The 25,000-nt window shown below is 39.2% G+C and overlaps 3 protein-coding genes across 4 annotated transcripts in view; all 3 read left to right on the top strand.

The window, feature by feature from the left end:
• Positions 1-2,037: 2,037 nt before the first annotated feature.
• On the top strand, positions 2,038-11,799 carry LOC145502696 (large ribosomal subunit protein eL20-like). Of its 2 annotated transcripts, none has more exons than XM_081482053.1 (5): positions 2,038-2,497; positions 9,206-9,385; positions 10,033-10,162; positions 11,166-11,275; positions 11,626-11,799. In XM_081482053.1, the coding sequence occupies exons 1-5, from the start codon at positions 2,129-2,131 to the stop codon at positions 11,716-11,718; spliced, it is 882 nt and encodes a 293-aa protein (XP_081338179.1). In that variant the 5' UTR covers positions 2,038-2,128; the 3' UTR covers positions 11,719-11,799. The 2 variants fall into 2 exon arrangements, with proteins under 2 accessions (XP_081338179.1, XP_081338178.1); XM_081482052.1 differs by lacking the exon at positions 2,038-2,497 and adding an exon at positions 7,834-7,891 and having other exon boundaries at positions 11,626-11,798.
• Positions 11,800-11,893: 94 nt separating this feature from the next.
• On the top strand, positions 11,894-15,870 carry LOC145502691 (chitin deacetylase 7-like). The gene is made up of 2 exons (XM_081482044.1): positions 11,894-14,111; positions 14,770-15,870. The coding sequence occupies exons 1-2, from the start codon at positions 13,666-13,668 to the stop codon at positions 15,485-15,487; spliced, it is 1,164 nt and encodes a 387-aa protein (XP_081338170.1). The 5' UTR covers positions 11,894-13,665; the 3' UTR covers positions 15,488-15,870.
• Positions 15,871-16,608: 738 nt separating this feature from the next.
• Positions 16,609-25,000, top strand: part of LOC145502687 (complex I assembly factor ACAD9, mitochondrial-like) — a 12,336-nt gene continuing 3,944 nt past the window's right edge. The window contains exons 1-15 of the mRNA XM_081482034.1: positions 16,609-16,838; positions 17,596-17,692; positions 17,802-17,903; positions 18,620-18,723; positions 19,277-19,377; positions 19,738-19,816; positions 20,311-20,382; positions 20,853-20,955; positions 21,333-21,406; positions 22,051-22,126; positions 22,318-22,388; positions 23,068-23,184; positions 23,955-24,012; positions 24,408-24,478; positions 24,947-25,000. The exon at positions 24,947-25,000 is cut by the window's right edge and continues 26 nt beyond it. Of these exons, the coding sequence (XP_081338160.1) occupies positions 16,701-16,838; positions 17,596-17,692; positions 17,802-17,903; positions 18,620-18,723; positions 19,277-19,377; positions 19,738-19,816; positions 20,311-20,382; positions 20,853-20,955; positions 21,333-21,406; positions 22,051-22,126; positions 22,318-22,388; positions 23,068-23,184; positions 23,955-24,012; positions 24,408-24,478; positions 24,947-25,000 (1,317 nt within the window). The 5' untranslated portion in view covers positions 16,609-16,700. The remainder of the gene's footprint in view (positions 16,839-17,595; positions 17,693-17,801; positions 17,904-18,619; positions 18,724-19,276; positions 19,378-19,737; positions 19,817-20,310; positions 20,383-20,852; positions 20,956-21,332; positions 21,407-22,050; positions 22,127-22,317; positions 22,389-23,067; positions 23,185-23,954; positions 24,013-24,407; positions 24,479-24,946) is intronic.

The following is a 25,000-nucleotide window of genomic DNA, read 5'->3' as shown; positions in this document are numbered from 1 at the left end:
ATGATATTTCCCCGCATAAGCCTTCATTGCATGCAGGTGTTCCAGTCCAGTGTCGAGAATACGAATATGTCCTATTATTCTTGCAGGAGATAACGAAATGTTTTAATTCTGCGTAGGCGACTTTATTTTCAATGAATCCAGCAGAATCGGCGGAGGCAACAATTTCGCTCGTTGAACCTCAAAAGACCAAAATAATCGTTTGCTAAGTTGGGAAAACACCAAAGGAATAATAAGGAACCAAAAATAAACAAAGAAAGGTTACTGCTGAATTGAAGAAGATGACTGACAAGTAAACTCTAGAATTTTTGCGTGCACGGTGCGAGAAATTTGCGCTGAAAAACTCAGACAGGCCCGCTAGGGAGCTTTTACAGATTGCGTAAGTGACGTGGCTGCAATGACGATTGAAAATTGAAGCCAGGAAAGTCAGATTTAGTTACGAAAAAAAAACGAACGTGTTGGCCGACGCTAATGAAAATTTAAGTATCATGTACGTTGTTTGTTATCGTATACCAATGTCAGGGCAGAAAGCGGATATACAGTAATTATAACTGTAAACTTTGACTTAAAGTAGGTACTCAGAACTTCCTAATCCGGGGTGGTGGGGAGGGGACTATGCAACATTTCTAAGCAAGCCTTACAAGGTAACACATTGTCATTCCCAGGGGTATTAAAGACAAATTTTTGATGATTAATACAGACGGACTCTCATAATACCTCTTGGTTTTCTGAAAGGAAGTTTTCAATCGGATAATTTAAAATTTTTAAAAACATCAGAAGAAATTTTAACTCCTGAAACGCAGGAAGATCCCCTATCGACAGTTCTTTCTGTGGACCCTTCCCCCGGATTCCTCAGCTCAAACTAATAGCGCTTTCAATGGACCAGAACACGAAGCGAAAACATAACGAATGTGCAACGTGCCGCTAAGATCACGAGGCATAGGCCGAAGATTTTGGTATGTGATAAAAGATCCTTCTCCGTGAACTCTCGGGGAAAACCCCGAGACAAGAACAAAGCCTCCGTGACTATTTGGCCCTGTGCCAGGGGGATACCCCTCTGAATCATTGGTTGAGGAGGGAGGGTACCACCCTTTATTTTTCAGGTTTTGTTAAGATGAAAAGAAACTCTTCATCATGCAAAAAGCACAATTTATGACACGTTTCCAATTCCAAACTAAAACCGTTCAATACCCATACTTTGAGACCGCAGATACCTACCCATATTGTTAAATAGGCGAGTACCGCCTCCCCCCTGACGATTTCTGTTCCAGACGACAAAGAGGTCACACTTTTGAGTGTTTACGTTGGTTTCATTTGCTACGTGACCCCAGAGCAAAGCAAAACATGTTATGCCGTGAGATTTACTCTTGAAGTTTGGTTTGCTACGTGCTGTAAATCCTGCTTGACAATTTTCCAGTTTTTCCAGGAGGAGAAAAATTCTTGTTCTATTTCGTTTTCAAAAATCTCTGAGAGGAAAACTGCGAAAAACCGATCCTTCTCTTCTCCAAGGGGTTCGCCCTCACCAAACGGCAGATATGTTCCTTAGTGCGCATAAACACCAAATAAGGAACCAGTGGTAAATTAGGATTGCGTATTGGTGAGTCAGTAATGACAGACAAAAGCGATGTGCCTGATTCAGGCAAGGACAGTAAATTCCTTCGCCCAAGAGGAGAGAAAAAGAAAAAGAATAAATTAGCCCACCCTTGTTGGTGAGGTGCGCAAACTCCCCACACCTCTCCCCTCTCCGCTACACTGGTAGTTCCTTTTGAAGGTCAACCTCGCTGAGATTGAAATTTCGCCAATTTTAAAGTCATCTACGGGCTTTTCTCCCAGAGATGAACGTCTCGAGCTTCCTGTGAGGTATAAGACGTAGGTTACGGAGATACATGTGGGAATGAACGGGTCAATCTTGTGACCCGAGCGCTTCCTTATTTGAACTGGGTTGGGTTATATTTAGCACGTAACAGCTCATATGCCAATCACCCGGCCGCTACGTGATGTGATAACCGAGTATAACTGTGTCCGCGTGCAAAGTGGATCAGTCTCGCCCTTGTCTAAAAAGCAACACGCAAAGAACGTTGAGAGCAGTTAGATTTCGATAATTTCTTGAAAGCTACTGGTCTAAGACATAATGGCGGACTCCGAGTGCGAATTTCAAGGTATTGCTAAACAAACGTCGCCCGATCGCAGAATCCCGACCTTAGACAACGATTTGCGCGTCCGCCGATTTCAACGCGGCGATACGCGGCGAATCCACAACCTTTTCTTGGAGGAGACAAGGTGCCTGATTTGGCCGATGTTTGCACAGACCGTCCGAAGTCCACCAGTGATTTTTGTCCATCTGTTTTTTATGGTAGTTGGGGTGACGCTGGCCAGGTCTTGTATTTTTGCCCTCTTTGGAGTGATCCTGGTCGTCTGTGCTGTCTTTCTATATATTTACCGGTGGTTTTATCAATACTTGACAAGTTCACTGAGAGGCGACTTGGCCAACATCTCACAAGTAAGTGTCTCTCTTTGTAATAATAAACCATTTTGGCTAGCGCCACTTTTTCAAAGGCCCATCAAGGACTTTCCATGATACTATTGGTGGGCCGCGCTGCTACTACATAGTAAACCAAACCAAAACAACTGAAAGCCCACAAAGTGCAACTTGGAAGCTAACACAAGGCAATTAGAAGCCTTTTTGAGGCATTCAAAGGGTTTCCAAAACACTGTAAGCCGGCCGCGCCTAAGGGAAACCAGCACAATGCAAATTAGTCGAAGCCCTTTCAAGTTGTCAATGACACAATTGATTTTCCCCTGTTCTCTCGCTAATCTTTTGCGTATCACCTTAAAATCTGGAATCACTGCTTTCCTGCAGAGAACATGACTAGACTGGCATGGCTGAAATATGAGGTAGAAATGAATGAAATCAGAGAAACACGAGATTCGAGACAGGTCAGATAATTTTCAGGGTGACTTTTGCGTTTAGAAAACGCCGGCCGGGAAGCTATAAAATTGTACCTTTCCCGTTAAATTGTTGAGCTTTTTCGATTTTTGTTTGTTCAAGAAACACTCAAACCGGAAAACAAACCTTATTTTTCTGGAGAACCCGTTTGAAGGATAAAATATCTCAAAGTCAAAACATTTTATTTCATAATTTTAAATTTCGAGTAGTGACAGAAGCCGGCGTTCTCAAACTGTGTTTATATCGAATGCTAAGAATCAACAAAGGAAACCAGGGCAGTCTATTGTAGTTTTGCGTTTCGTGGCTTAATTCTACCTTAGTGATTCATGTGACAGTCGGTTGTACAAGCTATAGAGCTTCCTTAACCCCTTTATCAAATCTTCCCGCAATTCAAAAGGAGCGCATAAGAGAAAACAATATTTCTTCCTCCCACACGCCTCCCACCCTGTCTTGTTTTAGTGTGTCTGATCTCAATAACGTGATTAGAAGTGATTACGTAACTTGAACGTGATCTTCTCTACAATGTGAAACATACCCAACTGTGACAACAGCCCGGTGAAAAAGTCACGTTTTTACAGTAGCCGAGACATGAAAATGTTATATAAGACAACTCGCTTGTTCTAGGAAATTGTTTCCTTGGCAAACAATGTCCAAAACATCGTTTCTTTCAATAGTGTGTAGGCCTAGCATTCCTAAAATGGTTTGCTTGCGTGATGTTATTTCAAATACCAAACTGTCTCGAGGAGTTTGAAGGGCCATTTTCAATCTCTATACCTCAGATCTCCAAAAATTGGAGAGCAACCAAAAACAATGCAGTTCGGAAAATTCTAGAAAAATAACAGGGGAACTGGTTTCCTTTAGCATTCGCGTGTTTTCGTGAACTTTCGCCGCACAATTTCCGTTTTCTGCGCACGCTAATCCTGTTTGAATCACAATCGATCACTCATAACGACATCGAGAACATTCAGTTTATACATCCGTCGTGGTGATGAAAATTCCTTAGATTACATTAATTCTCTCTATAAAGGACATATCACGAGTCACTTTGCAATTCACGTGGAAAACGTGATTCCCCTCAAAACTCGCACGCACGCTGTCATTGGTTGGACAGAACAGCAACACTTAATAATGCATGTTAAGGAATGTGTCAGACTAAAAATAGACCAGTCGCGGGTAAAACACAACGTGAGGTTACATGTGAGTTTTCATCTTCATCTATAGAGGTGTACTCCACACCACTTTGTGGTTTAGTGCGCCAGGTTTTGTATCAAATTAAAGTTCGAAGACTTTCTAATTTAGTTTTCTTTTTTCAGCTATAAAGAAAACGGGCAAATATTCCTGTCCAAGTTTGGTGCACTTTGATCGAGCTTATGATATGCTAAACCCCCACCCTTTACCTTGTTCAAAGTTCAAATTTGACAAAGCTTCTTTTATTTCCACTCAGTGATCGTTCCAAAACAAACAACAGCACGTTAGAATGTTTCGCCGCCGATCTTTCTCTCGTGCCCTCTCTAGTGTATGTCATCTCGATCTCGTGTACGCAAACGTACAAAAAGGGCGGAATAAAAAAAGGCGGAATTCACGAGGAGTTTTTAAAGGCGCTTTCTTTCTCGTGTACAGCGCTACCGCACCCTTGTCTCGTCCCAGTCCCTTCTCATCTCAAAAACACCTCGCTCGTAGTCCTGGTCAGGAAAAATAGACTCCAAGCTGCCAGTAGCACATAAAAATCTTGCTAAGTTGCGGTCATTTGAGTGGCCACATGCCAGGGTTTTATCCAGATCAGAGTGGAAAGCGTTTGAATTTTGGACATGGAGATTATCTGTGGAATCTCGGAAATGATTGTTTATTAGTTCTGGCTTTTCAAGAATGTTTTGCGGTTTCCCAGTCAGTAAAGCCATTTTCAACATGTTTTCGTTTGTTTTCCTGATTGCAGTATTATCTTTCTAAAGCGAAGTGCACTTTCCTCGTGGCGGAATTCGACAGCTCCATCGTCGGCTTCATCGCCGTTGATCAAAAATCTGAAACTATGGCGATTGCGACGAGAATGTCTGTGGATACTTGCTTCAGGGGAAGACGAAAACTGATTGCCAAAAGACTGCTACAGGAGGCATTCAGGTTTTGCCAAGAATGTGGCTACGAAGAGTTAATGGTGGAATTCCCTGGATTAAGCAAGACAAAGATTCACAGATTACGTCACTGTGACGTGAAACCGACAAGGCAAGAGTTCTCTGTCGCACGACAAGGTTGAACGTCACGAAAAGACAATTGCGTAACGTTGTTGCGTGCGACATGATTCTGTGACGTCACAAGGAGAGTTGCGTGATCATTCCTCCAGAGTGCTGTGACGTCACTAGCTTGCCTAACGCTTGGAGAGAATTCCGTTTGAAGAACATCAAAGTAAAACTATAGAGACAGTCGTGTGAACTTATTCCACGAGGTCAATAGTTTATACCTATCGGTTATTGATTATAAACAGCTTTTTAAAGGTTACTCCAAGCTTGGTTACTATTGGGTTTGTAATACTAAACTATACCTAGAACCATTTTCACCACGGCGAAAAAAATACAGTTAACTTCAAAAGAACACTGATCTTACAGTTACGGAGCTTTACACCCTCAAGTGGCAAGCGCGTAAAAATTCATCTAAACTGCACCGATTTTGTCGTGCATTTGATTGGCTGAAGACGGCAATGCCTTCTCTCTGATGACTCTGATTGGTTAACAAATTTTCCCGCGATTTTTCTAACCCAATCACTAAACGCGTTAATCTCATCGGTTTAGGAAAGCGCACCATGTTAAGGCGACATAAATTAAGCTTGCCTAGTAGATGATACGGCGAACTTTTCTTAAGTTCTGATGAAAAACGAAAAGGCCCATAACATAGCGTAGGCCAAATTTTAACGCGCGTCCACCATCCGCAACATTACGCGGAATGACGTGGCTTAATTGACTATCAGCTACTCTTGCGTTCTGTTAAAACTCTACGCCAAAACCGAAGATGTTTCCTCGCTTGACTTCATAGGAGGGCAAAATTTACTGAATAGCTTTGACTTATTCCATAACCTCTTTGGTTGCAGCAGAACTCGCTTGTCCCTTCTGGAATGCCGCGCAAACTGTTGAATCCCCTGGACACGTTGACTGAAACTGTTGCCAGCAATGTTGCGGCGTGTGTCCGGGTCTTAAGTGCATTGGAAAAAAAGAGGCATAACTTAGATAATAGTTTTTATGACGTTCAAATAGAGTTTAACACTTGGATGAACGGACAATATTTTAAAAATAGCTAAGAGTTTAAGACGGTGTAAGAGTTAGGAGTTATCAAGAAAGAAAATTCATTTGAATGATGAATAAGAACTGAACAGTGAGTGAGAGATTGATCGTGAAATGTGTTTTCTCTGGCTACTCCTGGTTAGCCCAAACAGACTTAATATAATTAAGTGATTTGACGACGGAAACAGATATCTAAGATGCAACCTTTCTATTCCATTCCAATTCTCCAAGACTCCCTGACGGGAGCTGAAAGGACCACATTTTGTTTTTTTATTTTATTTTTTGTTTAATTTTCTTTTTTTTTTTAAGTCTTCCGCACCCCAAGCGGGAATTTTTCCCAGAGAGGTAGCGCAGGTACAAGGCAGAAAACCAAACAATAGAAACTGAAAATCGAAATCTAATAGAGTAGTTCTAGCGTGAAAAAATTTTACGAAGAAACATGTATTAAGCAGATAAAAACTTGACTAAATAAAATATAAATTATTTGAAACATTGCTGGTCAAATCTTTATGACTGTTCTATTTAGCTCGAGGCAAAACAAGAACAGCAACATTGTTGTGGTTCAAGGGTTTTTCTCTATATTTCGTTCCTTTAGTGTAAAAATTGGGCACCCGGCTAAAACTTCTGTAACATTGTATACCGCCAAGGAAGCGTCAAACGCCGACAGCGAAATCAGTGAAATGAGACCGCACGTACATCCGGGCTTGCGTGCTGCTTGCATGGTCTAATACGATTCATGTAAGGTAAATCAAATATCGTAACATCAAAAAGGACGGGTATACTCGTCGGGAATTTTGAAAAGAATCCTCTTTTGACTGGTTTGTGGACGTGGATTGGAGCTTTTTTCCGCCCTTAAGAGGTACCAATTCTAATTGGTATTCTATCTCCTGTCATATTTTTTCGACGACGAACACCCCGGTCCTTTTTATATAGGAGTTCCCGTACGTTGCCACATAGCTATGCGCCGTAGCTTTAGGCTGCCTTAGTTTGCTTTCCTGTTGTTTAAGAACTGAGTCCATGGTATCTTTCCTTTGCTGCATTCGCTTAGAGGAGCTTAGAAAACCGATTAAGAAAAACTTAAGCCGTTCCCGTCGGAAATATATACGTTCGCTTAAATAGCCGGTTACAGGAATGTGTACAGAGTTTCTAGACTTTCTATGGGAGTTCAAACGGAGTTTTCCAAGGTAGTCGAAAGTACATGTACCGGTCAACTCTCAAAGCAAACGAAACGATAACATGGAAAGCTCCCCGGAGTTTCACTTATTTCTCTGTAACTGAACTCTCTGTAAAGTGAACGTATTTTTAAAGCGGACAGTTAGGCCGCTTTTGAAGTTGTCTAAGTTGGAGAGAATTAACTGTTGACAGGAACCATAATAGTTGAGCTGTCTCAGCTAATAGAGTGAGAAGTGATCCTTGAGATTATGCTTGTCCGCTCCCATTTGCAGCGTTTAAATTCTCTCCTACATTACGTTAGACTACTGGCAGACGGTGTCTTCTCATAATTCCTGCCTGATTTCGAGAGAACTGGCTGCCAGCAAACTGACAGACAGCTGGTCGTGGAAAAACGAGAGAAGGTTGGTACCGAGAAACCCAGCAGGCCTTGCGCGACGCCATATTACCCCCAGCAGCGCCTCATTCTTTCTCTTCTTCCCTCGTGTTCAAAATGAAAGTTTGCGGAGAGGTAACAACGATTACATTTAACCGGCTTAATATATTCTGTAGCGAATAAAATCCTTATTTTATTCCAAGAGTAAACCGTAGACAACTTAGTGCCATTGTAATATTGCCGTTTTACTTTGAAAAATGAGGTTTTTGGGTTGTAAGATAGTTGTACTTTCTGAGGGAAAGATCTTGTCTGTTTATTGGGATTTCCATCCTAAACAAGCTTACTTTCTTGTACTTGATTTATTTATACTCTTGCATTTCTCATTCACAAGAACCTCACAAATAGTTCTTGGTCAAACCCTTACTCGAAACGTAAAATTCATAACAAACAAATAGTATTAGTATTAAAGTTTTTGCAAAACCATAAAATATGTTCGACAGAGGCTTACTCGTAAATTTGGCCTGACATTCTTAAATGTCTCTTAGAAGAAGATACAGTGGTTTCTTTTACCAATTTCACATATTATGAGCCTAAAAATTATCTCTACTATCATTTCTAAAGGGGCATGGTTTGTTATGATCACTTACATGTCAGCATTGTGTCCGGAATTTACATAACTCCTCCAACATTTAATATATCAATCCCTTGAACAACTGGGACAAGGTTTACTTATGGGTGAGAGTACATTATTAGGCTAACAGGATGAAATACTGGGGTCAACCACTATATCAGAGCTTGATGTTGTGATATCTGGGGTCGTCAATGCAGCCAAATTTTTTTCGCTGGTGACTAACTTTTCACTTTTTTCGCTGAAACACTTGTGCTAGCAACTAAATCTGAAAACTGGGGGCCTTCTGGCCCCAAGGTTTTTTCTAGAAAGTCAAGCCCTGAGTAGAAATACTCTTCATTGTTTCATGCTACAAAGACTACTACTTACTACTAAAATATTCTAATTTAATTAATATTTAAATTACTGTAACTAGTTCCTTAATTTTTACTTTTCGGTGTCCCCAATTAGTAGAGAGTTTCACTCTCGGCTATTTTCATCTAGGGAGATCAATAAAGTTGTTGATTGACTGATTGATTCAAGCATGTACTTAAAATCTTGATGGTGGCACTGGTGTTGCTAGTTTTGAAAAGGTGACCTGTGTAGCAGAACAGTTTTGCAAGGAGACAGACTTGTCAATTTAGGGGAAAAGTGATTCTAATAAGTGGCCCCTAATGTATGGAAAAATTTTCTCTTTTTTGGATACTGCAAGTTGTGAAAAGCTCTAATTTTGTCTGCCATAGTAGATGCAATTTTGAAAAAAAGATTTTGAGCAGAATAGATGTAGCTGTGTTTCTTATTGTTGTTTTTTAAGTTTTCTGTCAACTTTTCATATTTTTCAGCTGAAAGAATATGAAATCATTGGCAGGGCTCTGCCATCTGAAAAGAATCCGTCCCCTCCCCTCTACAAAATGAGGATTTTTGGGCCTGATGAGGTTGTAGCCAAATCAAAATACTGGTATTTTGTTGCCAAGTTGAAGAAAATCAAGAAGTCGCATGGAGAAGTTGTTTCCTGCAAACAGGTTTGTGTGGTGTTTAGTAAACTGATGCCATTGCAGCGTCATTCAGTGATTATTGTATTTGGCAATCAGTACTATTCACTTATATCACACCTCAGGTATTCTATATGGGGTCTGTGTTCTTACATATCTGATTAAATTAGATGATAGTGATGATAAAATAAGTACAAGCTTGATTTCAATGCCACTTAAAACAGCAGTTTCCCTCTAAATGAGGACACTATAAAAATGTAAACCTAGATATAACCCTCCCTTCATAACAAAACTTGAATATGTTATGAATTGATAATAGTGCTGGACATTGTGTTTGACCAAGATGTGTATGACATGAATGCTTGAGCAAACTAAAAATTCGGTTTGATGCATTCCTTGTAATTGAGAGCAATTATTATTTTCTACCACGGAAGCAGGTTATGGCATTTCATGGGACTGATTCTTGTTTTGGGAACTAGGAGTATTGAGAGTTTGTAAATGTCTTTGCATTGTTTCTCTGATGTAAAAATATATTTTCATCTATCAAAAATACGTAGTTGCAACTTTTTGATTTTGGTCCTGAAAAAATCTGCTAGCCAATTTTGTAACTGTCAGTGGTAACTTAATGCTTATATGTACATGTTTTAGATCTCAATCAATACACTTATTCTAAACAGGTTTTTGAGAAGAAACCTCTGAGGATCAAGAACTTTGGTGTTTGGCTGCGTTATGACTCTCGCAGTGGAACTCACAACATGTACAGGGAGTACCGTGACTTGACTGTGGCTAGTGCTGTCACGTCCTGTTGTAAGTTTGTTACTTTGTGGGTAAATTATACCAAACCCAAGCAAGTTCACTTGTAATATGAAATGCCCATCAAGCATTCTCAGCTGAAACAGGTGTTACAGGTTATGGCCCTTAGTGACAGCCCTGTATTACATGTAAATATAATTTCCCTGCAGTTTGGACCGAGAGACATACTGACCTAACATTTCACTGTGTTGCAGTCAGCATATCAGAATCAATAGCTCCTTGCTTAATCCTTGCTGGGTTTGTTGTGTTGTCTTCTTGCAGAAGGATTAACCCTTGCCTCACATCGCAGGACTGAGCTTTTTGTAAACCCATTGACACTAACCAAGGATTAAAATTAGTCAAGGTTTTAATTTTAAATTTTCAAAGTTAAAAAAAAGAACTGAAATAAAAGTTCTTGCTAATCCTGATTAGCTTTGTTATGCTTTGAACAAACTGGCCCGGGTGTAGAAATTTGATACCCATAAAGTGTCAGGGGAACCAGACAAACATGGTGCGGGATACCCACAATGGAGAAGTATTTCATCAAAGTGGCAGGGGAGTATTGACAACCTTAGATAATTCTGGATAAGTTCCAGCTGCATGCATGGCCCATTGCATGGCATTGCAACCCGTCCTCTCTAATTCTAGCTGCTCAGAGTTTGTTAGAAGTGTTTCTATAAGACATGTTAACTAACATACAGTTTACTCTGTATTAGTAATGCCTCTTACCTCAACAGGCTTTTAGCCAGGATTTGTAAAGTGGACGTCCAAAATGTGCGATAGGGTCTACTCAAATGAACAATTTATAAAGCAACATGTGACAAATAAAACAATTTTCCTGTGGATGCCATTCCTATGGATGCCAGGACACCTATCTGTCTAAAAGCCTGTTCCTCAACCAGACTAGCTGGCTATATGGGGTTGTCACTTGGTACATCTGGTTGTTCAGGTCATTTAGAGATGCAAGTTTTTAATTTAGTAATTTAATAGTAGGTACTGATTATTTTTTAATGCACAGATCGGGATATGGCTGCTCGTCACCGAGCTCGAGGGTCAAGCATTCAGATCATGAAGGTTGATGTGATTCCAGCCAGCAAGTGCAGGCGACCACACGTGAAGCAGCTGCATGTAAGTTTCCATTAGTTTGTTAACTAAATGACATGCATTGCATCCAGTAACTGTAGATACGAAACATATTGAAATTCTTAATTTTTCACCCTCTGTGTACTGGTCAAATCATTCTCTTAAACACTGGTTTCCAGAGAAAAATTATTTGGGAAGAAAATATTGTTTTAACTGTAGTATTAACCCACTATGGTGAGGATCTAACTGTAATTTAGTATGGGCTACAGTGTATCTCAAATCTTGCTTGTAATTATCATAATAACATACCAAATAACACCCCAGAGCCAAGGTTTATGTAACCCATGTTAAATACATTAGTAAATTACTTTCTGTTCCATTGTTTTTGTGTGCAGAATTCAAAGATCAGGTTTCCCCTGCCGCATCGTATCATCAAGTCCCATTACAAGTCCAAGTTTGTGGCCAAGCGTCCTAATACACACTTTTAAAAGTGATGAAAAATGACACTGGGAAGCATAAAATAAAATTGATCTCATAACACCATACTTTATTTGTTTTGATTTTTCTTGTCACATAATTCATTTTTATGCCCTTCATCAGCCCATCAGATGTTCAAGGCCCCCATCACTCCATATTAATTTAGTAGATAACACTAGACGTCACAACTTTGTTCCCAGGGTCATCTCCTACTCGGCCCTGGTGGCGAGAGAGACAGGGGCCATGTTTCTCTCGCCACGGAAGCCGAGTAGGAGAGGACTGTGGGAATGAGGTTGTAGACTTCAGGGATTTCACATGTGTCTCTGTCTGGTTATTTCGTAGACTGCTTGGCTAACATGTTTACATCGTTTTTGCCACCCAATTCAGATCATGCAATGATTCCTTCGGGAGGTTGCAATTGTGCAATTTGTCACATGCAACTAATTGCATAGGAGTTTGTAGAAACAGAACAATGAATTATTGTAACCTCCCAAATGAATCATCACATGGTCTGAATTGGGTGTCATCAAGGATTTAAAATGTTAGCGGAATCCGTCTATTGATAGGTCTTGGCCATACACAATCACAGAGACCCTAAGTTGTAGTTTTTGGTTACGTTGTTGTAAGGGAATTTCATCTTGGAGTTCAGATGGCTCTATTACAGGAATAGGTTCATTCTCAGCCCCAGAGGTTTCAATCCTTTTGGTCAGCAGGATTGTCGTTAAATTTTAAGTCAACTGTAGCCTTGATCTTTACACCTGAACAAACTTGTTACGTGAACTGTATCAACTATCGGCAAGTGCACCTGTAACATCAATGGCCTATCAAACATACACAGCCAGAGCAGGTGTTATGGTTTCCAGCCCTTATTGACAGCCCTGGTCAGTACCAAGTATTGCAACCTCTGGGAGGGTCCAACACTGGAAATGCACAACTCCTGAACTTCCCTTCAAATCCAGCGGCATAGCAAGGGGGGTCCTGAGGTGCCCATCACCCTCACTTTTGTAGGCCTTTGTTAAGCAAACAACCTACAACAGGTGGCAAAAACAACATGACAATCTGGTGAGTACCCTCACTTGGACACAGTGTGACCCCCCCCCCCCTCCCAAATCGGGTCTAGTTAGGTGGTGATTCTAATGTTGGTGCTGACCAAAAGGATTGTGGCCTCGGTGACGAGTGAGGAAGGTTACATAGAAGAGTCTTCCTGTTTACCCCTTATCCCTTAGCAGTATTATCTCCAGACATTGAGAGCTAGTCATTCGGGCAATGATAAATTTTCTCAGCCATATTTTGCACAACTGATCAAGGTCATCAAAGGCAAGGATAAACAGGCTTATGGACACGGATGAATTCCTGCCTGTTATTTTTGCACTGCTGAGAAATACTTTGTCTGGAGCAATATCCAAAAGGCAGTCTGTTTACAGGTCGGGGTACACCAGTTGGAAAGGAGACGGGAACACTCAAAACGCCGTTTTCGTTATCTCGTGAAACGTCTTTTTCCATCATGTAATGCACTCCAACAGGTTACTGTTCTCTTGCAGTTGACCATTAGTCTACTGCCTCTTAATAAGTCAGAACGATTGAAAAAAAGAAAAAAGAAACTAGTCGGTATCTATTTATATCCATGGCTGCGATGGTCGATGGAGGGAGGCACTATGAATCAACTGGTTGAAATTTATCCCCGGGGGGTGTTCATGTTTCTATTTGATCGATATATAATAAAGAGCGATTGAAAGGTAATTTGGCCGCGTGCCATTTCATGTTGTGCCAGAACAGGATCAGACCAGTAACGTTATACAACTGACCTTTCACGTGATCACTTAGTATGACTTAGAAAAGAAAACAGTGTTTGATTCGCCGGTCTCAACCGGAAATGTAGCTTTCTTGGAAAACTGCAGGGAAAATATAAACTATATAAACTTATGTAGATCGTGTCAGAACACGACAACCCACCAGCAATGGATCTTCAGTTTTTCGCTTTGGTGTTCCTCCTAGCCTTAGTTGAAGCTCGTGCTCAATTCAAACCCGCTCAGCCTTGCGATCCTCAGAAGTGTCTTCCTCCAAATTGCCGATGCAGCGAGGATCGCAAACCACCGGGTGGTCTGACGCCTAAGGAAACTCCACAGATTATCATGGTCACTTTCGACGACGGTATTGAGGAGCGGTTCTACGACTTGTACATCGAGCTGTTAGACGAAGTGCGAAATCCTAACGGCTGCCCTGCCGTGGCAACCCTGTTTAATTGTAACGTAGGCACAAACTACTTCTGGGTGGAAACTGCGTATTCCAAAGGGTTCGAGATAGCGGATCATACCGTTACCCACCAGGGAGCCACTTACTATGAAAAAGCTAATTACACTGTGTGGAAGAACGACATCGATGGGCAAAAAGAGATTTTGCATCGGTAAGTTTTTTTCTCCTCCCCGTTTATAGAATAATTAACTCGTTTAAAATTGGCTTCCGTCTCACGCAACAGTGGTTTTCTCGGAAATAACGTAATACTTTCCACGTCTCGTGATTTTACTTCGGACGGGGGTGTTTTAGATTTTTCTCCCGGTACACTTTTTCTTCTTTGAGGATATATTTCATAAGAATGTCGAGGCTGAAATTTGTGAAATTTTAAGAATATTTAAAGAATATTTTAAGAATAAACCTGAAGCTGAAATCTTGAAAAGGATAATTTTGAGGGGGTTGGAAATTTGCAAATACAATTCAGTAAAATTATTCCTTTATCTAAACGGCAAAACCAGCCAAAAACCAGCAAAAACATACCTAGCCGTATGCTCGATAGTAATAACATTTGTGAAAGGAGTTATGTGTATTTTTGCCTCTGGAAACCCTTTTTCAGGGTTTATCAACTCTGTGATTTTTTTGTAGGAAAAAGGGTCAAAAGGTCCTTGCTTCCACTGAAGCTAAAATTAAAACGTGGAGGAGAATCGAACTTGGGGAGTATTAAAATATAAAATCTCAAAAACAGGGTTGATTTTTTCTAGTTATGACGAAGAAGATATTTACGTTAGCTCTACACTAATCGGGTTTTTGATATACAAATTGTTTTATAGATTTGCAAACATACCCTATGAGGAAATTACTGGATTTCGAGCACCAGACCTTATGTTCACTGAGAACATGTTTAAGGTTTTGTATACGAGTAACTTCACTTATGACCTCTCCTGGCCTGTTAATGCTAACTTTGATGGGCGTGACCCAATGTACCCCTATACCCTGGACTACCAGTCGACCGAGCCCTGTCCTACCCAAGAACAGCCGTGCCCAAAGATGTCCTACCCAGGGCTCTGGGAGATTCCTAACATCAACATCATGAACAAAGATAACACAACATGCGCTTCGATGATGGATGGGTGTGATCCAGCGGGGAACGCAACAGCCTGGTACGACAGACTGGTCAACAACTTTCATTATCACTACGACACGAACCGTTCTCCCTTTGGGATGCATATGCACGTGACCTTTTTCTTATCAGCCCTTGGTAATGATCACATGGTGGCCGCAAAGAAATTTCTTAAATACGCCGAGGATCTGGGGGATGTTTGGATTTTGACACCTTCTCAAGTCATCGCTTGGATGAAAGACCCTCAAAATGATGAGCAGGCAAAGAGTTTCGCTCCTTGGAAGTGTCCTGACCGTCCAAAGCCGCGATGCAATTTATCGACTGTCAACCATTGTCACTACACGGTGAAGGGTGAACAGGTCTACCTGATCACCTGCACCAAGTGTCCTCCGCATTATCCAACGCCTACTAATCCAGACGGAAATTAGAAGAAATGCTAAGAGCAGTCAGATCAGATACGCGCTAGATACAGTTTTGATGGCTAATTGACAGTTGAATAAATCTGCACTCCGGATGGAAGAGAAAAAGAGAGAGAATTTTATCTTCAGATTATTAAACGATGATTTCATTCTTTTTTTCAATATCCTTTCTTTGTGGCAAAAAATTGACCGAAAAGTGATTGAGGGTTTCCTTTGTCACATCGTTTTAGTATGCTTATATTTCTGTGTATCTTTGACCATTTCAATGAAATTTAGTGAAGGATTCAATCCGATTTACTTGGTGGCTCTTTATGTTGGTAGTGAAATATGTACTGTGCTGTAGCTATTTCTTTGGTGCAATGTGTTTAAATAAAGTGTTGATTGATTGATTGATTAATAATTTGATTGATTGATTGATTAGGACCCTCGTTTGTCACGAATAGAATTTATACGTAGGTAGGAAAATGTGCGCAAATAAAGCGCCCTTGAATTGAAATTTCGTTTGTTCGCGAGTTGTTTGTTCTGGATGTTCCGATCTTATCAGCACTACAAATTTAGTTCACTGAAACGGGCCAGTTTGCCTTCAGTGCTGTAAATAATTTTGGAGTACTCTGAGTCCTTTCAAGTTTGATCAGTTTCTCTCAACCTCTCCGACCCTCTCCGAACTCAGTTGGTCATTGTTGCAAGTTTCCTACTTCAGGGACGTAAAGAAGATACATCGGTATTTGCAGCCGTATCAGTATTTATGAAGCACTTCTTCCCATAGAACAAACGTTCTTTCACCGGGTCGGTATGCCTTCATATGGGCTTTACAACTTGAGTCAAGTCAATTCTTTTTCTTTATAGTTTTTTCAATTTGGAATACTTTCATATTGCATCATGACCTTGAGTATAGCTTTTAGACTTATTACTGCTTTGAATTTGCTAGGAAAACTTTGATCTTTACAGTTTTTTTAGGCAGTGTTTTTGTTATATTTTTGCAAAATCCCAACGTTCTGCGCGACCGCGCAAAAAGGGGGAAAGACTGGAGGTGGGTCCAAAGTTTTCATTAAGGTCATTCAATGTGACTACCAAATTTGGAAGCTAGAGTAACCGCGCAGGAAGTAAAGGACTGGGGTAAAGGACTTAATTAAGGTCGATCAATGTGACAAGTATTTATATTTACTCTGGGATGAAATAATTTTGAATCTTAACACCGAAAACGACGCAAAATCCAGCTATCATGCTGTCGTTAAAAGTTGGTGGGCAAGTTTTAGGCGCCTGTAAACTTGTAAACACGCCATTGCTTCGTTGTTTTCTTCATACCTCAAAGCCAACTTCAACTTTTGCCAAAGATCTTTTTCTCGGACGTTGTAACAAGGTAAGACTTGATTTCGAGATTTAAGCTCAGTATGTTTTTTTTAATCGGATTTTAAAGCCTTGACATTAATTGTAGAGTAAAACTTGCATCGTCACTAATGGTAAATAAGATCAGGAAAAGAGATGTTCACCTTCGTAGCTAAATTAAAGACACACACGAATGCGAGTTTTCGTTATGTAATCTTCATTTTGTCAAGTCCACGTGGACGTGGGTGAATGGTTGGATGAATGATTTTATAACTTTCATAACTGAAATGAATGAAGGGAGAAGTGAGTGGGCGACTGAGTGAATGAATGACTGACCAACTGACTGACTGTCTGACTGATCGGGTGAATGATTGACGGAATGGATGAATGACTGACAGAATGACTGAATTTTTGACTGACTGACTGACTGACTGACTGTCTGACTAACAGACTGACTGATTGACTGACTAATTGACTGATTGACTGACTGACTGGGTGAATGATTGACTGACTGACTGGATAAATTATAACAAACAAAGGAAGAAAAGAAAGGATGGCCAAACTGTTAGATTGATGGAGACAGGAGATATTATTCAGTTCTCATGTACTCTCAGCCTGTTTGATGACCATGTACCAGTAATAGTCAAGAAGAGATCTTACTTCTGTTGTACAATATTCTTCCCCTTATTACAGTATTGTCTCATTCTAATTTGGCTCAGCTGTTTTGAAACCATTTTAACTGGACGACTAACATTTTATTGCTTGTAGCTTATCTGTCAATTTTTTATTAGGCGAAAGTTTTCCCATTTCCGGACCCACTCAATGAAGAACAACGGGAAACCCTTACAATGCTCGTTGAACCTGTTGAGAAATATTTTCAAGAAAAAGGTAATCATTTGGTCCAGAAGTATCCTGGTAGGTGTGGTTTAAAGAATTACTTGTTTATTTTGATGACTGTATACCAACACTGTGCATCGTGTATATATTTAAACCACAGTGGATTCTGCCGACATTGACAAGAAAGCCAAAATTCCCGAAGATGTTATGGGAGGACTAAGGGATCTTGGATTGTTTGGACTTCTGATCCCTGAGAAGTATGGTGAGACTATAGACCAGCCTATGATTTAAAGTGTTTTTCTTGTTGTAAGCTAATGGTTCAGAAATGTTTTGCCTCAGTTTGAATTTCAATGTTTTGGCTGAGTGAGGAGGGGGGAAGGGGGGAGGGGGGTGTCAGAACTGGAGGAACAATACACCAAGACAGTAGGCAATGCCAAGAAAGTTATGTGCAATAGCCCAGGCCCCAGTTGTTCGCAAGGTGAATAACACCATAGCCACAGGATAAATCGCTATCCAGTGGATAATTGTTAACAGATCGTGTTATCCACTGCATAGCGATTAATTATTTATCCCTTTGATAGTATTACCCATCTTTCCAACGATGCAGGCCAGATCTCTTGGAGTCCAGATTCTATCCTTTACTTGTGTGGTAGGCAGGTGAAGTTTTTCTTAAGAGAATGTTTGAAGAAATTCAAAGTACAGACTGAGGTGCTGTAAGAGTTGAAATTAATTTTAGTGCCAGTTTGATTTTAGTCTATCATACCAGTAACTTAAGATATTTTTGTGGACTGTTGAGGTTGATTTTTGGGCTGGTACATCGTTTGCTTCAGCTTGCCCTGAGGCTAAGCTCTACAATTGGGCTGGTTTTCTTTGCATTCACAGTTCAAGTGATAGAAACCAAGGACTTCCGTTGGGAGCTGAGGAAACACTGTAATTCAATAAATGCAGACTTAATTTCTTTTTACCACACACTTTTAGGTGGCCTTGGTCTTCTTAACACAAACTATGCACGAGTTACTGAAGCCTTCTCTGATGCTAGCATAGCTGTTACCCTTATGGCACATCAGTCCATTGGCCTCAAGGTAACTACGTAACACCTAACACTGATCTACAAATGTAATGCTATGTATTTTTGTGGACGTAAATTATTATGAATGATTTATCACAAAGGGATGTTAAAAAATGACAAATGAGTTAGCATTGTCTTCATAACTGTTAAGATATGATAATATATGCTGTACAATGGACTGTTACATGTATCATCGGTTGAGTTCGTATGACATAATAGGCTTATTGTTATCTTTTCATTTTTGCATCTCCATGTGTGTTAGGTTCTGTTCTTGATTGTCACTATGTGACAGTTGTTTATTAAAAGTGTCCTAAAATTATCGGCTTTGTGGTGATATAAACAGATCCTTTTATCAATGACAATGATCAGTCAAATAATTATACAAATAAACTGCATATATACACTCAGATTTCTTTCATTAACAAGGTATTACATCGTTCTTTAGTCAGTATGTTTTTCTTGATTCAAATTTCATATGCCTCTCTTGCTGGAATCTTCTTATTGAACAGGACACAACTACGAAGCACATGCTGCTATTTTCAGTTATTTTGTTTTCTTCACACCAGGGCATTCTTCTTTGTGGAACGGAAGCACAGAAACAGAAATACTTACCAAGACTGGCTTCTGGTGAACATATAGCTGCATTTTGTCTCACAGAACCCTCAAGGTTTGATTATTTAATGAAATGTGAATTATACTATGATTGTTGACAAAACTTGACCTAGCTGGAGTATAGCTGGACGGTAGTTCTTATGGCTAATTAGCATCTTCTGATTTGACCAAAACATCAGCAAATTAATTAATTAAGTCATACAAAGTAGATTTGCTGTGACCGGTCATTGCGGCTATACATGTAGTTTTGGATTTATTACACTCAGTTGAAAACCCTGTTAACTTCCAAGTCAAGTGAGATGACACCAGGATGTTTTAATCTCTTTGTAAAATTCAGATCATCACAACTAAATTAAGGAAATTTTTAGCAATGTTCAAGTGAATTTATATTCCGGGTTTTTTTTATTCATTTCAGCGGAAGTGATGCTGCATCCATTCAAACTAGAGCCACGCTTAGTGATGATGGAAAACACTTTCTTCTCAATGGCTCAAAGGTTCTTGTTGAATTGTGTGAGACTCGGTTAATTAGCCAGCTCAAATTTGTGGGCTTGTCAGCAGTCAGTACCTGGGACAGATTGCAATGTCAGCAATGCAGAAGTAGTACTGGTATCCCATGGGGACTAGGCTTGTAATTGGTAGATGAGAATCAGTTGACAGTATTTTGATTTATTTTGGCCACGTGCAAAATTACCATTAAATTGAGGGAAACCTGAAAATAGTGGTCTGCTAACTCAAGATAGAAAAACAGCAAAGTGATTATAATATGAGACTAAAAAGGAACAAGGATTGTTAAGGATGGAGAAGATTAATACATATTACAAACAACAAACTTGAAAAATTTACGCTTAACTTTTCAAGATGTGCAAAATGTGACGTAGCTCCTTTAAGTACAGGCAGAAACAGCTGGTGCTTGTGATATCAAGGAGACATTGTCGTTTCCTTTCTACAATTTGTTAAATCTAATTTTGCTTTGTTCTACTCTTTTAAGATTTGGATCTCTAATGGTGGATGGGCTGATGTTATGACTGTCTTTGCCAGAACTCATATCACAGATGCCACGGTACATGTAACATAGCAGTATAAGAAAATTTTTTCTTGGTGTACACTCTGAGCAAGATTGAGGCATCATTCTCTAAGGTCATGTTCTATTGAGATCAACTGTTTCTGGTTGGTTGGGATTTTTTGTGGTCTATGTTTGGGGAAAAACCATTTTCGGTTGGCTTGGTTGATCAGCTTTTTCAACCAGCCTCAAACCAGGTTGAAATGAATCAAAAAGCATTTGTGTGATTTTGTTGCATGATTGTAGCTCGCGCATGGACTATTCCCAGGAGTTACCGCGTTTCAATTGAAAACAGTTGGAAAAGTGTTCTATTGAGAGACTTAAACCGTTTCAACCCAAAGTGGTTGCAATTGAAATGGTTGATCCCAATAGTCTATAGAACACGACCTAACTCACTTTACTGTATTTGTTCCAGAGTGTGGTTTTCCTCATAACAATTTAACATGATGCATTAATCTTTATCCAAACAGGGTGAACAGCAGGACAAGATAACTGCCTTTATTGTGGAAAGGGAATTTGGTGGCGTGACGAGTGGCAAACCTGAGGACAAGCTTGGAATCAGAGGCTCAAACAGTAAGAAAAAATTAAGAACAAGTCATGTAATAATGCTAAATTTGTTGCAAAAATACTTCAGAATTGCTATCAGATTATGACTTCAAGGGATCTTTCATTGCATGGGCTTGCAATATATTCAGCACTCTGGTAGAGACAGGGATAATAAATTTATACTTATGGCCAGGAAAAAATTCTAGGCTGGAGGCTGCTACCACTCCTCTATCATGTTATTTATCTGGTCCTGAAAAGAAATTTTATTTTAAATTAGGGAGTCATGGAATTTTTTTAAAACTGAAGTCATTGGCAACCATGTAGGTTCATATTACATGTACATACAGAGAGGTAGACATGTATGTACACAGTACCATATTTGAAGATACGCTCTTTGTTTTCAGCCTGTGAACTTCATTTTGATAACACTCCGATTCCTGTTGAAAATGTTCTTGGGGATGTCGGTGGAGGCTTCAAGGTATGCTCTTGAAAGTTCAGTAAATGTATGTTACATTTCTGTATAAGATGATGTACTTTAAAATAGATTCATAAGAGTGCAAAAAATTTTGCCCTCCAGATGAAACATTAATTTTGTCAAAAGAATTAAGTTACTTTAATATTACCTTAAAGATCAAGTTAGATTGAATTCCTGAATGGCGTTTCATGGGCTATTAATACATGTACCAATTAATGGGTGATGTGTTGCTCTGGAAAAAAATCCATACCTCTCCTCTCCCATGGAGGCTTTTGTGGTTTGAAGCCCCCCCCCCCCCCCCCACCTTCCTCCCTCTGGGAATTCCAGTTTGGATTCATACTTCCCTTTAAACATTTTGGCTTTTGAGGTGCTCACCCCTAATAACCCTCCTTTGGGTGGGTATGGATATTTTCTGGAACCACACAGTTTCAGGGATGTGTGCTAATTAAAGGCATAAAAGGAACGCTACATATAATTATATGCCAGGATGGCTTATTTCATACAAAATACTCCTGACAGCTTTTTGCACACACGAAGAACCTACAATCCTAGTCAATATTGGCTGCTATAGCCCTTTTGACACATTGCAGACCCATGATAGTCAACAAAATGACAATATTTTCAGTTAAAGTCTTTGTTTTTTTAAGGTTGCAATGAACATTCTCAACAGTGGTAGATTTGGTATTGGAGCAGGAGCTGGCGGAGGACTTAGAAGGTTGATAGGTAATGTGCACAGTTAAGCTACACTGTTACTGAAAAAAAAAATTCAAACTAATTTGCCAGGAACATTATTTGGTTTTCAATAGCTCATAAGGCTTATATTTTCAATCATCCATAAATCCACTGGTTAGTTGTTTTGTTCGTTCATTTGTTTCTTATTAAGAATCTCACATTACCAAGTGCTTTTGTTTCAGATGCTGCGGCAGAACATGCCACATCAAGAAAACAGTTCAACAGGACATTATCAGAATTTGGACAGATCCAGGTACTAAAATTATGATTTATAATTATTAATAATTCTCTAGTTTACACACAACTTCTCATGATACAGTAGGTCCCATCCTTCTCAAGAATTATTTGGTCAATTTACAAAGTGTCTATTTACTTCCTCTGAACCAGTGACTTATTATAATAAACACTAATTGAAAATACATAATTTCAAAATTATTCAGTCACGTGCTTTTGTTTATTCATTTGCTATATACCAGGGCTGGGTCCATATTCCTTCAAAGTGGGGTCCTTACATTCACTTAAATGTGTTCTGTAAACTTTCATCATTACTTCCTAACTTCATTTCAGATATTTTCAGAGAATTTTTTTCACGTTTTGCAATTTGTACTAACCTAACAGGTCTTTAACAGTGGGTTGATTAACAGCCGTGTAACCAAAAAAGAAACACATTGGAAAGAAACAGATTTAGATGTACAGTAGATGATTAGATGTATAATGTACACTGTACATACCAAAGCAAAGTGGCTCTGATTTAAAACCATTTGATAATGTGCTATGAGGACAATTAGCAAGTTAATTGAAAAGCTGGATCTGGGGTGTGACAGGGCTTCTAAGAATTATTGCAGAATATATTTTTCATGGTAGCAGTACAATTCTAGACCACTACAAAACATTTATGCTGTTGATCTGCATGCCTTTATTGTTTTAATCAGGAAAAATTTGCACGCATGGCATTGAAGCAGTACACAATTGAATCCATGTCATACTTAACAACTGGATTGTTGGACTGTGGTGAGGAGGATGCATCTGTTGAAGCTGCAATGTGTAAGGTTTGTAACAGACTCAGAATGATGCAGAACAGTAATAAAATTTACATTGTATTAGGTCACTGACATGAGTCCTTAGATAGAAAGTACACCCACTTACTGGTACATGGAATAGTAAGGTTATAACACTCTTATTGACTAAGCTGAAGGGCTATATAATTAAACACTTAATGTAAGAATGCGGAGAGTTATTAGTGGCTGTAGTTTTTTGCACGCATTGCTTACCTATGGTACTATAGGCACGCAGTGCGTGCAGAGTACGCACTGAGTTGAATTCAGAGGGATACGTTGCTATTAATAGTCTTTGGGCCAATAACACTGGGACATAAATACAGGTATTACATTCCAGTTTTATTGGCCCAAAGGCTATAGCAACATATCCTTCTGAATTCAACTCAATACGCGCTATATATGTAGGCATTGTGATGAAGGCCCAATGATGAAGCATGCAGACCTTTAACTTACAGGAGAAACTGATGAAGGTCATGTTAATAATACTACTACTAATAATAAAAACAATATTTACAGAGGATCTGTAAAAACAAATTAAATACTTAATGTAATCTGTTTGCAGTACAAATTTACCTGTAGAAAATGATGTCTATAAGATGTTTAGTTTACATCTTGTTTCTGTAGAAAGGAAAATATTTCATATTTTGTGTGTAGTAAGCAGCCTATACTGTGGAATATTGGCCTAAAATTAGGGTATACATGTTATAAAGATGATTGAATTAATGTCATAAAAGTTTTACTTTCTGCTGTTATACATGTAGGTGTATGGCTCAGAAGGTTTGTGGGTTGGAGTCAATGAAGCACTGCAGATATTAGGAGGTATGATCCACAACAGACCTCTTTGCATTATTATTATATTATTATTATTATTATTATTATTATTATTTTATTTAGTGTGGCAATTCAAATGACAATCAATGAGTTGTACTTTCATTGGTACTTGTTGTTTGTAGTTCTTATCATAAATCCTGTGGCTAAAACTCTCATGAGTGACCATTCAAATGAACGCTGTTGAGCAGTACTTCCATGTGGTACTGTTTATTATGCTGTACAAGGTGGTTCTAACTTTTAAGTCTGTGGATAAAACCCTTGTGTGTGACCAGTCAAATAAAAGCTATTGAGCAGTACCTTTGTGTGGTATTGTTTGCTACGCTGAACAAGGTGATCTCTTAAATACTTATGAACATAAGGTTTACATGCATGTGTTGTTTCAGGACTTGGATACATGAAAGATTATCCATATGAAAGAGTGATGAGAGATTCAAGAATCTTGATGATATTTGAAGTTAGTGATTATCAAAAATATACAATTTTTTTTGTTTACCTGTGTACCTCTGAGATACCTGATTAGCTGACTTGACCTTATCAGTTTATGTTTGTGAAAATGTTCACTGTTTTTTTCTGAAGTGTCTTAGTTCAACAAGCCATGTACTTGACAAACAGCTGAAAAGCTGGAAAATGGCAAAATCTTTTGCCTAAAGCAAGTGATTAGGCAATTTTTAAACCCTCTCTCAACATCCTGAATAATTAATATCACCTCAGGATGAAAGTGCGACAGCATGATCTCAAGCCTTTTTATAAACAAAATATTTTTATATATCATCATAGGCCTGCAAAACGTGCAGACTGCTTTATTATCTAGCTCTCTGTATGCATTGCAGGCCTATGATTATAGATGATATTTATATAGCAAAATGAGTGATATCATTTGATGCTGATTTCAGAGAAAACTGTATTTTTTTTTATTTCACAGGGCACAAATGAAATCCTTAGAATGTACATAGCATTGACAGGAATGCAGCATGCA

The sequence above is a fragment of the Orbicella franksi genome, chromosome 11, assembly GCF_964199315.1.
Source record: "Orbicella franksi chromosome 11, jaOrbFran1.1, whole genome shotgun sequence".
NCBI lineage: Eukaryota > Metazoa > Cnidaria > Anthozoa > Scleractinia > Merulinidae > Orbicella > Orbicella franksi.
Note: the sequence above shows the minus strand (reverse complement) of the source record. Positions and strands in the feature narration are given on the sequence as shown.

What these genes read in the sequence shown, in the direction of transcription:
- LOC145502691 (XM_081482044.1), top strand. Translation starts at nt 13,666, where the DNA reads ATGGATCTTCAGTTTTTCGCTTTGGTGTTCCTCCTAGCCTTAGTTGAA. An exon ending in CAAAAAGAGATTTTGCATCG is followed by an intron (nt 14,112 to 14,769) that starts GTAAGTTTTTTT and finishes ATTGTTTTATAG; the next exon opens with ATTTGCAAACATACCCTATG.
- LOC145502696 (XM_081482053.1), top strand. Translation starts at nt 2,129, where the DNA reads ATGGCGGACTCCGAGTGCGAATTTCAAGGTATTGCTAAACAAACGTCG. An exon ending in ACTTGGCCAACATCTCACAA is followed by an intron (nt 2,498 to 9,205) that starts GTAAGTGTCTCT and finishes CATATTTTTCAG; the next exon opens with CTGAAAGAATATGAAATCAT. An exon ending in CACACGTGAAGCAGCTGCAT is followed by an intron (nt 11,276 to 11,625) that starts GTAAGTTTCCAT and finishes TTTTGTGTGCAG; the next exon opens with AATTCAAAGATCAGGTTTCC.